This window comes from Channa argus, chromosome 21 (assembly GCF_033026475.1).
Source record: "Channa argus isolate prfri chromosome 21, Channa argus male v1.0, whole genome shotgun sequence".
Lineage (NCBI taxonomy): Eukaryota > Metazoa > Chordata > Actinopteri > Anabantiformes > Channidae > Channa > Channa argus.
In genome coordinates this window covers 11,812,126-11,824,483 of record NC_090217.1, presented here as the reverse complement: position 1 = coordinate 11,824,483, position 12,358 = coordinate 11,812,126, and the positions used below count along the sequence as shown (strand labels likewise).

The following is a 12,358-nucleotide window of genomic DNA, read 5'->3' as shown; positions in this document are numbered from 1 at the left end:
ATTGTCTACAGTCACATTTTTGATTTAAAAAATAAATAAATAAAAAACAACCTTCAACAGAAGGAACTCTTAAAAAACTGACCGCTTGTTCAAGACACCCTGCAAACATCTACGTTCATAACTCTGAGGACAACACAGTAGCGTTTACTTCAGGTAAACTGATTGTATCCTGTGAATGCTAACAGGGAAACTTCACTACCAAAGCTGTAATGTTTTTTTCTGATGCTGCATGCACATGACTGATTGGAATAATATGATGTGGATTCCCAACACCACAGCCTTTCAGCTGATTAAAATTGCATGCAGCGTAATAGACTAAGGAGGAGAAAAATGAATGGTGGTGAAATGTATTCACTGTTGATGGAGAAATAAATTAGCAGGAGTGGCTGTGAGAAGCTGCAAGTTAGTTTGTAATTCTAGATGCATCTGTGTTGACTGTGTAGTGGTGTTTGTGTGTACTGTGTGTGTATAAGACAGCTGCATGTAGGAATGCATAAATTGATATCAGTATGTGTGCTTATGTGGGTGTAGTATGTGCTTGTGTGTGATACCAAATGCCTCACCTTGAGCACCTGTTGTATGTGATCCTGATGCTCTGCGTCAACAATGCGGTCCACATACCACTTCAGCACTTTGATCAGGTCCCTAGAAATAAAAAAAACACACCACACACTCACAGTGTATCACCATTCATCTCTAACGTATTGTCTCTCCCACTGGGAGAAGATAGATGAGGCAATGCAGCGTTTTAAAATGAAACCATTCACATCACACAATGTTTACTTCCATTTATAAGAGCTACTGTTGGGGGTTCAGTGTCTCGCCCGGGAACACTTTGACATGTGGTTGGGAAGAGCGGAGAACGAACCTCCGACCCTATTGTCAGTAGGCAGGCACTCTACAAACTGCGCCACTGCCACCCTGGGACATGGGTTAAATGCAGAGGATGGAGTTGTTGGCAAGAAGGAAAAAGGAAGGCCTAGGAGAAAGTTCAGTGACACTGTAAAACAGGACATGGGATAAAATTGTGTAACAGAGGATGATGCCAGATTGAGAGATGACAGATGAGTAAGATGGAAACTAATGATCCACAGGAAGCAGTCAAGAGAAAAAGCAGATTTTGCTATGGTGGAGGAGTTATTAGCGCTGCCACCTCACAGTTAGAAGGTGCTGCTGCTTTGTATCTACCTTCCAGCTACTGCCTTTTTGTGTGGGTTTTGATGTTCTGTGTGGAGTTTGCATGTTCTCCCCAGGCTTGTGTTGGTCTCCTCCAAATGGTGACTCAATTAATAGATAATGGATGGATGGATGAATAGATGGATTGATGATTGAACGGATGGATTTTGCCATGACAAAGGCATCCAAAGAAATTTTTGCTACATTATTAAAAAGATGTAGGCAAAATAAATAAATAAATAAAAATCTGGGCAGAAATTTCCAGTAAAGCATCATCTTCAAGTTGATCAAAAAGAGTAGTAAGAAGTAGTACTAAGAAGAAAAAAAGCCATAAGTGAGTGGAGTTCTTGTGTTAATTAAGGCAGGTGTAGCACCTGTAATGAAAAAAATATCATAGGGAAAAGGGTTTTAAATTAGATGGATATGGCAGCATCATTCTGTGTGTGTGTGTGTATTTGTGCAGAGAGTGAAAAAAGGAAGACAGCACCAGCACAGTATCTTAGCAGGTACACAGAGTGTGAAGAAGACAGCTGTGAGAACAGCAGGCTGTGAATATGTGTGTATGCATGAATGTGATAGACAAGAGGAGAAACAACGAGGCAGGAACAGCCAGCACAATTTCCTGATTCACTGTTCATCAGCCAGGGGGCGCCACAACCATTTTATTCACACGTTCTGACAAAATCAAAGCACAGAGCTGAGTCGAGCTGCCTCACAGCACTGACCTTGATTAGCCTCTCATGCTGCCTGTCCATGTCATACCTAATTATAATACCATGTTTGCTGAGACAGTGTATGCTCAAGGTGCTGCTGTAGCCATGAGCAGCCAGACGAGTGAGAAGGAGGTCGAAACATCATATACCTGTAAGACAAAGCTCCGGCAAAGTGGCTCTCAATATAGGTGTCCATGACTGGTTTGAAATGCTGGAACTTGCTGTCCTGGAGGAGGTTGATGATATGAACCTGCAGATAAAGTAGAGCGATGAGAAACAGCGTAAAATCTAATAAGAAATCTTTTGATAAGAAAAGTCATATTTTTCAGATCATTTTTGATAGTATTAATCTAGAATTGCCGAACATGCTGGCAAAATTAAAAATATATGAAATATAATATAGAATAATATCTATATATAATATTTTGATATTTATATACATAGATCATATAAAAACATAACAAGGCAAGCTAAAACTATTTGGAAACTGGTTGCATGTGTTTCCGCCTTGTGAAGTTGTTGAAACGTATGGAATCTGTCCATTTGTTGGACTTTTCGGATCGATCTCATAACCACAAAAAGGAAAGTCGCTGCCTGCAACGGTTCACCTTTTCATCAGTGATAACGACACACTGAGAGGAGAAAGTTTGTTTGTGCACAAAGAGATCGATCACTGGCTCCAACAGTGCACTGCAGCTTGACCAGGGTGAGATTGGTTTTAGCATCCTATGAAGCATTATATCAGTAGATATTTCATCAACGGTTAGTTTGTGCTTCTTTTTCTCTGTTGGACTTAAGATTGTTCCTGACTTACGTGCAATAAATAGAAACCAAAAACATAAAAAACATGGAAATGACCAGCTCATTGGAAATACTTGCTTACCAGTGAATCAAACACCTTCAGCCCATATCTCTGAGAGCTTTCATCCAGAATACCAAAAAGAGTGTCCAATGTGTCCTGTAGAAACTGGTAAAGGAAGTAAGACAAAAGCAAGTTTGTACAAACTGGCAAAAAGTTGCAATTCAAATTCCCTTTGACTTTTTGAACATCCCCAACCTCGCAACCTAAAAACACATAGACTGACATCAGATCAGAAAACACCGCTCTAAATGCCCGGATAGCAAAAGCATTTCAGTTCTGAGAGTTTGGATTGTGCACCTACTTTGACAATCTCTGAGCCATCTATCTCCTTCAGCTTAGAGAGGCTGTCGTTGATCCTTTCGGGATGGGCTCGCCACTTTAACAGGTCCAACATATCACCTAAAGATAGAGGGGCAGAGGGAGATGTAGAAAGATATATTGGTAAACAAAGGGGATACAGAAATGGACATGACAAGTATAAAAGATAAAGACACATCTCTTGTTTGTTTGTAAAAGGAAAGCAAGATTAGGAGAGAAAATATTCACCTCAGATCACAAAGCATCAGCACACCCTTCAATTATAGCCCCAAACTCTACTGAATCCAAACAAATGATGACATTTTCAAGTGCAGCGGGATAAAGGAGATAAAAAGTCATTTTCCTGAGCAAGAGTCCCCAGACATACGCATGAATAAAACATAAGCCTCAAGAAGAAAGTCTTTTAGCTGTCTCTTCGGATTCCGTTCAACGTGAAGCGTGTCTTTTTTGCAAGTTTGTGTGAATTTCTGTATGTGTGCAAATGTCTGCGTGTGCACAACTGCTTTTGTTTGTACCAATATGTCAAATATATTCTTTCATCAAAGGCTCTGCAATACTTGAATTCACAAGCAAAATGAAAATCATTTAAAACATAACAGCCTGTTGCAACTAAATTTGTGCCCGTAGCATTTTTATTTCTAAATTCTACCAGCTACGTAATCAGGTTAAAAAAAAAGTTGTTATTCACATTTGTTTAAACTATTAAATTATTGATGTCTGGTAAAATAGAGACAGTCTGATGAAGTTCAAAATGCTCCAGTAACTCACTTAAGTTATGCTCATTGCTAAATGAGGCTGAATACAGACTACGTATCCTACTCAGCAAGAAGCATATGGATTTATTAGTTTATTAGAAAGCTCTGCAAACTGGGATTTATTTATATCACCCTGCAAATTCACGGGTTTATTCACACACTTGCTGGCTTACAATACAACGTTCCCAATTGCACAGAACCTGTCTCTCACTCACTGTTTATGGCAACATATGGCTTTTTTACCATTTAGTTTTGAAGTGATTGGTATCTTTGGCACCATTACTTCTACATTTTTCTTCTTCTTCTACACTCCTTTACTTGCTGAACTGCACAGACACAGAGGGCTAGATAGGGCAAGCTAATTGTGTATGACAAAAGTTCGAGCAGCCAAACACACTTCATCAGTCAAAGGGCCAAAATGTCAATCACTGAGTGCAATTTACCATTTTGTGTGAGCTTTGTGGAGCACAGAAAGCTAGTGATCCAGAAAGATTCCTTAGTGCCTTTCAGGGTCTGGTTGTTGGATGGGAGGTTGGCTTTGGAGAATGGGAGCTTCAGGTAGCGCGAGCAGTCTGCCAAGTTGGTATTCTCCTCACACTGGAAAGAAAATCACACTTTTAGTGAGTGGACACTATAGATGTATAGGACAGGAATGGAAAAACAACTATGCCCATTTTAATGCCCATTTATCAAATCACTTCAGGATCATATAAAGATGCTGTAGGTCATAATTCAACCATGACTGTGACAAATGAAGCTGGCACATACTATCATAGAAAGAACACAGCATGACCAAAATGTTGTTGAAGTATCAGAGACAAAAATTCAGTCTGTTGAAATGATGCAACTGCAGAAGTCACTGATGAGATTTTATTTTGGGGACTGAACGTGCAGCCTTATTGCACAGCTGAGGCCGATTGCATTCCAAAGCTACCACACAGTTTGGTCTGATTCTTCTGTGTCTATTTTGGGACTGGGGAGAAACTAGGCCATGCCAGTTTCATTGAGCTTTTCAGCAAGTTCCATCTGCTGTCCCCCCCCTCCAAACAGTGTAAACACACCAGGCTATCAGAGATGTCCTCTGTAACTAGCAAACTTGGGTTAGGTTAAGTACTTAGCAGGATTAAAAGTGGCAACACAAAAGAAAAAAAAAAGAGAGAGATTTTTACAAGACAACATAACACAATGGTTAACACCAGTATAAATAATCAGAGTTATGGTCACTGCTGTGCCTCACGGCCAATAAAATGTATGAATGCACTCCCTGCACTTCTGAACTCTGCAAAGCCTGAGGTTTACGCACACACCCTCCGCCTGCAACTGAGGAAAAGCATGTAGTCTGCAATTATTCAGAATTACACCCAAGACTGTCTTCCACAAGCTTTTAACTGCGGATGCTGGCCATTTTATTTGCTTCACTCTTCGGATGTGTCAAACCCAAAAAGTGTGAAAAGATGACTGTCAGTCTCTTGAGGTCTGTAAAATAGAGGTCAAGCTAAAGGTCAAGCTAAAAAACAGAGTTTAGCAGATTACGTTTGCAAACACATGCGTCAATGTTGCCTCAAAGGACATGCACACCCATCTAGACTTAAGTAACAACTATCTGTTAAACATACAGTTGCAAACACATACATTATCTCGGACACGTGGTTAGAATCACTTTCCCAACTTGACAAGTTGAGTAGGCCTCATTAGCACATCAGTCTATCTGTAATAGAGTGATGTGAGCTGTTTGTCAGCCCGTGGCACCAAACGCATCATAACAGAATGACTGCATTATGCTATTTATTGGAAATGATTCACATAATCATATACAGTGTGTAATCCCTATTGAAGTAGCATTGGCGACACCTGTGTGACACAAAACAGTAAATATGTTCACTTAGGAGAATCTCACCGGATGACCATGGAACTTAAATGGGGAATTTTTCAAATTTCACTTTGGCACTTATTACATGCCGTTTACTTATTTTCCTGGCAGCAAGAGCATGAAGGCCTTACCTTATGAATAATGAGCTCATGAGTGCCATCTGGCAGAGTCCTGCCATCCTCCTGCATCAGAGGAACAAAGGAGAAGCCAAACAGTTTCTTCTCTCCTTTGTCTTTAGCTGTTAAACAACAACACATTGACATGACAATCCAAAATATTCAAGCACAGAGAGAATAAATTGTTAATCAACCGTTCTGCTCTTTTTCACCCAGAAGTATAAAATAAATAAAGTTGAAAAAGTTCATGTTTTGGTGGTAAACTATAACTTAGCACCAAGCTGAAAACCAATGCTGACCTCTTTAAGGTTAAAGGTAATTTCAGGAGTTTGTTTCGTTTCATTTTATATTTTTTTAGTGTACTAACACATGCATTAGCACACAATTGACAAATTACACATTCCTGCACTTTGTTTCAGCACAACCACAAACATTTAGGGAAGAGGACTGCTTGTCCATGTAAACAATGAGGGTAAAACTATTCCTTTAACTTGTCCCTGCATCAATGCTGTGTGTAGTCAGAAATATATAACTGTACATGAAACTGTTCCACTGGTAGTGAACTATACCAACTGGCAAAAAGTAAAACCACAGTAAAACACAATTTTTGAAGTTATTGTTAAACTTGATGATTTATATGGGCTACTGGGTTATAAGAATATTTCTAGAAGCTCTGGGCTTAATTTACATTATGAACACATGTAATCTGATTTGCATGCCGCTTTAGCAATAAATCGCTAATGTGTGCACGACGGGAAGTGTGCGCTGGGAAAGTCTCCTTTCATTGCAGCTGCAGTAATTCATTTAGGCAGTGTATGCTGTGTCTCTGTTTGTTTGTGTGTGTGTGTCATCTCCCTGGAGAAGCACAAGTTGTACTGCATTAATCTTAGATATGGGTACTCAGCCACCGCCATTTACTTCAGTCTTGCTTTGCTGTGATTAAGTTTTTACACCAAGGAACGTTATTGTTTACAAAACTGTACACTTTTACTTTTTTTGTTTTGTCTGGTTCTCTTCAGACCGGTGTTCCTAATCTGTAAGCCTTCACAGCCTTGGGGAGCAGAGAAAGACCGCAAAGATTAAGTGGTACTGTGTGAAAGGCAGGCTTAGACGAGCTTGGCAGATCAGGTAGAGACTGACGTATTTCATATTTTGAAACTTCTCTAGCAAATACACAGTGCTGTTGTATAGCACAAAGTAATGATTTGGAGGAATGTTAGGAATTTAGTTTTAAACCATTAACATAGAAAAACGTTATACTTTAAAGCAACGAGAAAAAAAATAAAAATCAAAGCCGCAATAGTACGATTATTACTGCAAACTGCTTCAGTGTGTATTACATAATATATCAAAGAAATATCTACTATAATGAAGTTCCACAAAGTCCTTACAGTCCCCTTTAGCGCCATTTAGAAACTGCACTCGACTCTTAACTAATTAACAGTTACTGATGGTGCATAATGACTATAAAAACTAGACCCACATTGGAAGCTTAATCATAAATATTCGCTTTCTGCTCTGCCTTAATTGAAAATGACAGTGTCTTCTAATCATATTTCTACAGGCAGGTTATCGCTGACTTTGGGAGCCCCAATAGTCTTGTAATATGCTTTCCTCACTTTGGTGTCACCACAAGCCTAAATTGGGCTCCTAATAGGCCGCCCTTGGAAAGCAATGCAAGCACTGCCAGCAGTAATAAGGCTACTATATCTCCACCACACAGCCACACAGCCTCCCTTATTGCCATAATAATATGTGCTTGTTTAGAGAGAAGCTTCTCAGACCTCTCCCAGTAGCCCAAAAAGAGGGCGCAAGAGCGTGAGAGCAATATTTTTGTCATAATTAAACTTCTGTATCAGTAGGAGGTAAGAAGTTGGACACGGCAGTCTCATTATAAAAATGCTAAAACAAGTGCACACTTAATTTACTCGGACATAGTCTATTTGGGGGTGGCAGCAGCCTTGGGGCTTGCAGCCAGGCAACGGAGAGGTGAATGCTTATTGTGCTCTTCTTCCACAACATCTTTACTTTAACATCCTCTGGATAATCAACTGAAAATAAAGCATCACCTCAGGCATTCACACCCTTTAGGCAACTTATGTCATAAGAGCCTAAAAGAAAATTAGGCAACTAATGTCATAAGAGCCTAAAAACAAAAATTGTCTACATAACCTTTCCCAGAAAAACAGAGGTGCACAGCCCAGCGCCTACTTACTGGAACAGTGTCGGAATTCAAATCGGACATGTGAACCCCGAAACATGTCAACTGGGATTGGAAGCTTAAGCTGTTCTGCCCAGCGGGGGCTGTTGTTGTGGTACAGCACCAAGGAATGGTAGTCATCCCCACCTGGTTCACCTGATCCAGCAGCCATGTGACCCTGAAAGGCACAAAAAAAACAAAGGTGGAGGAGGAGACTGATATATAAATACTGTAGAACAGGAACTGAAGACAGGAAATGAAAGGCCAGGCTCAACGATGACGTAAAGGGCAGATGTGAAAATAAATATGACAACAGTTGTAAATATGCTGAAAACTATACCCACACACACATCCTACAAATGTCATAAAATTGAGAATCATTTACGTGTGCATTTAATGTGTGTCAGCGGTCACGTGCTATACAGTGGCAGACAGTGGCAGCAGGGTTATATTTGAGTCTATTTTCTGTCCAAGGCCGAGGCAGCACAGGAAACCACAGAAGCAGACTGTCACAGTGCCTCTGGTGGGCACCACAATGGAAAAACAGCTCTCATCTGGGTCAGGCGTATTTAAATCAAGAGTTTCTATCTAAAACGAGATTTAAGCTACAACATTGCCTTATAAAGACTGTTAAGTCCGTAAAAATGATATTTTGCTAAAACAATGTCAGGTTGTGGTTTTTGCAAAGTGAGACAGTACAACTGTAATGCGGAGTGTTTCTTACCTTGAGGATTTGTCCATCGATATCCAGGACATAGACAGTGATCTCTACATTCCTGGCTACACTCTTCCCACCTTTCTCAAACTCTCCTCTTTCCAGTGTGATGTAAAGGTCATTCCTCATTTCTCCTGGAGGAACAGCAAGGTAAAAGAGGCAACAAGACATTAGTTATGCATACAAGAGAGAATTGTTAATGATCTCCCAGCAGCTTGAAGTGTAATTCCTCATGACAGAGGTGGACAACTTTTACATTAGTGGCATTTAATGTAATAGTTTCTGCTGACATTAAAGCTGAACTATGCCCTGAATATTATAAAGTCAAAACAGAACCAAGGGGATACTAGAAATTATACATATAAGGTTGCATTGCAAGTATTTGAATCCTTTTGAATTACCTAAGTTATGTGTTATCTTGACATAAAACCTATGTTGTAGCATCTTACTTGTAGCACTTTTTCCGTGACATTTTGGTAGAGCGACGACCACTTAACTATATAAACCACAGGTGCTTCTGCCCAAAACTGGGGTACTGGTGTGGTACTGTAGTATCAGCTAATGTGACTTTGAGCACAGTGGTTTTGTGAGCTCACTTACGCTTTGTTCAGTTCCCCATCTAGCCATTAGAAATGATCCACAATCTGGTATTATAAAAATGAATACAACACAGACCTTTCCTACACATACATTTTGAAATAACCTGGTCAGGTCAAGTGGGTTTTATGGGATCCAAAAAGGATCTGACCTATAAATGGTCCTGTAATACAGCCTTTTGTTAAGACTGCTGCAGCAGTGTGCCAGAACACTGAAAAATATCCCAGAATGTGAAAACAGTGCAAAGACACGGACAAGAAGGAGTTCAGGCCCGTTTCCTCTATGGCCGAGCAATGGTCAGACACATTGTGAAATAAGTTCCCTATAACATCAGTGTGTGTATGTGTGTATGCGTGTGTGCGTGTGTGAGTGCGTGTGTGAGTGTGTGCACACTCAGCATATCGGTCTCTCTTGGGTCAACATTGATTTTCTCCTCTTAACAGGAGTAACCGTGGCAACATGAGACATTCTATGTACACCTATACTGTAAGCTTACAACATATACCACCACAGAGACTACAGGAAAGTGAACACACAAGGGGGCAGTTTGTAATGCACAATGGGAAGAAAGGATGTGGGAGAGGTGGGGTAATGCAGCTGGACAAAGAAAAGAGTGTGTGTGAGAAAGAAAAACGAAAGAATACAATTAGATACTAATCCAGAAGAAAGACAGAAACAGAGGAAGAGGAAGACCAATTTTTAGTCTCAGGGCAGATATACACCGGCAAAAATGTGAGTGCGCTCTATGTTAAGGGATTGTAGTCAGACAATGAAAGAAACTAAACATAAATCAGTGTTACTAAGGTGCTGGTGACCTACAGTCTGTGGTTCCTCTTTGTCTGTATGACCAGACAGCACAACTTAATTATGTAACAGAACATCTCTTTTGTGGAAAAAAATAATCTGTCGCCCAGCTCTTAAAGTCAGAAAAAGAATACAGACAGCACTTTTCCATGTATGAACTTTTCCTTTTGTAAATGGAAATATAAACATGTATACTTTTAGCCACTCCGGCCATCTTTGAATCAAGTGGTTGTACATTTGTTGCCAAGGCAACAAGACCCCATCCAGTGAAGCCTGAGGGACTCTGCAGGGGTCTATGTCATTTAGAGAAGCAGCTATCTACTGTAAGTAATGCCTGTCTACTTGAAAGAACTTCTGAGGGTACCCTTAGGTGCAATTCAAATATTCCTCTGCTCAAGCAATAGTCGGGTTGTCAAGTGTTACCAAGGCAACAAAAGCTGATATTATGAGGCAGTCTATAGAATACAAACTCTAGGAAAAAAAAAACAAGTTTGGATCCCTAAAAGGGAATCAATGGAAAGATGATCTATTATATTTTGAAGTAAGGCTGGGTGACATGGGGCAAAGTCAATTCAGGATTTTTATTTTGTATTCTTTTGTATCAGGTTGATCTCAATAACAAAAATATAGTAACCAGCATTATTAATTGAGCAGCTAGAATCCTGCATCAGACAAGAATGAGACAACATTCCTTTCCTAAACTCCAGCAAATGGTCTCCTCACTTCCCAGACGTTTACAGACATTGTTAAAAGAAGGGGGGATGCTACACAATGGTAAACATCACCCTGTTCCAACTTTTTTTAGATGTGTTGCTGCCATCAAATTCAAAATGAGCTAATATTTATCATGAAATTGTAAAATGTCTCAGTTTCAACATCTGATATGTTGTTTATGTTCTATTGTGAATAAAATATGGCTTGATGAGATTTGCAAATCATTGCATTCTGTTATTATTTACATTTTACAAATTGTCCCAACTTTTTTTGAATTGGGGTTGTACAAGGCTGGAGCCATGTACCTTATATCACGATATGATACAGTTTTTTCAAGAGCACTTATCCATAAGATATTTCATACGATATTGCAAAGGACTTTTTTGAAATAACATGTAATATAGAAATCAGTGTTGTACTCCATTATAAACGGTCTGATTAACCAGCTTATTATAAAACATGTTCTATTTCAGCAGAAACAGCAGAACAAATATGTGAAAAACTAGGTAAGTGCACCCCTTACTCACAGTAAGAGGGTCATTGTTTAAATTGGCCAGCTGGGGCCTTTCCAACAGCACTAGTTAAGTTCTTCCACACAGTGGAGGTGGGTAATAGTAGACAAGTCACTTGACACTTCTGTTCATTTTTGGTATGTACCCTACCTGGCATGATGACATCAGAGAAGCCCAGTTTTCTGGTGATGGACACGCCCCGGGTGAAGAGGACCATGTACTCCCGTCTCAGCTGCTCTATATCCCCATGGAGGAGCTGGAGAGCTGCTGCCAGACCTAAAGTGAAATAATGGCAAAATTCAAAGTCTAAATTTTCATACACAGCTCCAACATGGCTTAGATTCTTCCTCTCACTATTCAGCAAAGCCAATCAATAACAAAAGTTCAAAAGAAATAAGTTCCCAACACTATAAACAGACTTACAATATATTGGTGAGCTCAGATAAGGTAATGACAAGCGCATATATCAAGTTTTAATACAACCACATAAACTCGTGACCCACACAAATACAGTAATACCTGCCAACAGCAACACATTTATGAAAAGCAAGCAGACACCCCCACATACATCCCAGGTCTTTTTTAATAAGAGGATATACTACATGAAGGTTGATGTCTCAAATCTATATCTTTATGCAATAACTTCAAATGTCAGGACAGTTAAAATAAAGCAGCATCTTATATTTAGAGCTGCATCTCCTGGGTGTGTGTCTGTGTGTTTGTGTGTCTGTGATGATGATTATTGCTGTGGATGTTTTTAGAAAAGTTGGGAGGCAGTTGTGAAACGGTTCGTTAGTTGTGAGAATATTCAGTCTCTGAGTCAAAGAGACGTGACTAGTTTGTAAACCTGCTAGCAGTTTGCCAAACTACGCTGCGCTACAGAGCAGCGAGAAGCTGTAAAGTTTAGGAAAAAAAGGGGTTTAAAGTTTGTGGACTGGCTGTCAAACTGTGTCGCAAATAAAACTATATTATTATTCTGCATTTCTTTAGGCTGATAATTAAAAAA

At 39.7% G+C, this 12,358-nt stretch overlaps 1 protein-coding gene across 6 annotated transcripts in view; it reads right to left on the bottom strand.

The window, feature by feature from the left end:
- Positions 1 to 12,358, bottom strand: part of dock4b (dedicator of cytokinesis 4b) — a 101,221-nt gene that overhangs the window by 37,432 nt on the left and 51,431 nt on the right. For all 6 annotated transcript variants that reach the window (XM_067490144.1, XM_067490145.1, XM_067490147.1 and 3 more), the window contains exons 13-21: positions 11,503 to 11,628; positions 8,735 to 8,859; positions 8,026 to 8,188; positions 5,826 to 5,932; positions 4,268 to 4,421; positions 3,053 to 3,150; positions 2,773 to 2,856; positions 2,039 to 2,139; positions 564 to 645 (exon numbers count right to left, since the gene is read on the bottom strand). In XM_067490144.1, coding sequence (XP_067346245.1) covers positions 564 to 645; positions 2,039 to 2,139; positions 2,773 to 2,856; positions 3,053 to 3,150; positions 4,268 to 4,421; positions 5,826 to 5,932; positions 8,026 to 8,188; positions 8,735 to 8,859; positions 11,503 to 11,628 — 1,040 coding nt within the window. The remainder of the gene's footprint in view (positions 1 to 563; positions 646 to 2,038; positions 2,140 to 2,772; positions 2,857 to 3,052; positions 3,151 to 4,267; positions 4,422 to 5,825; positions 5,933 to 8,025; positions 8,189 to 8,734; positions 8,860 to 11,502; positions 11,629 to 12,358) is intronic.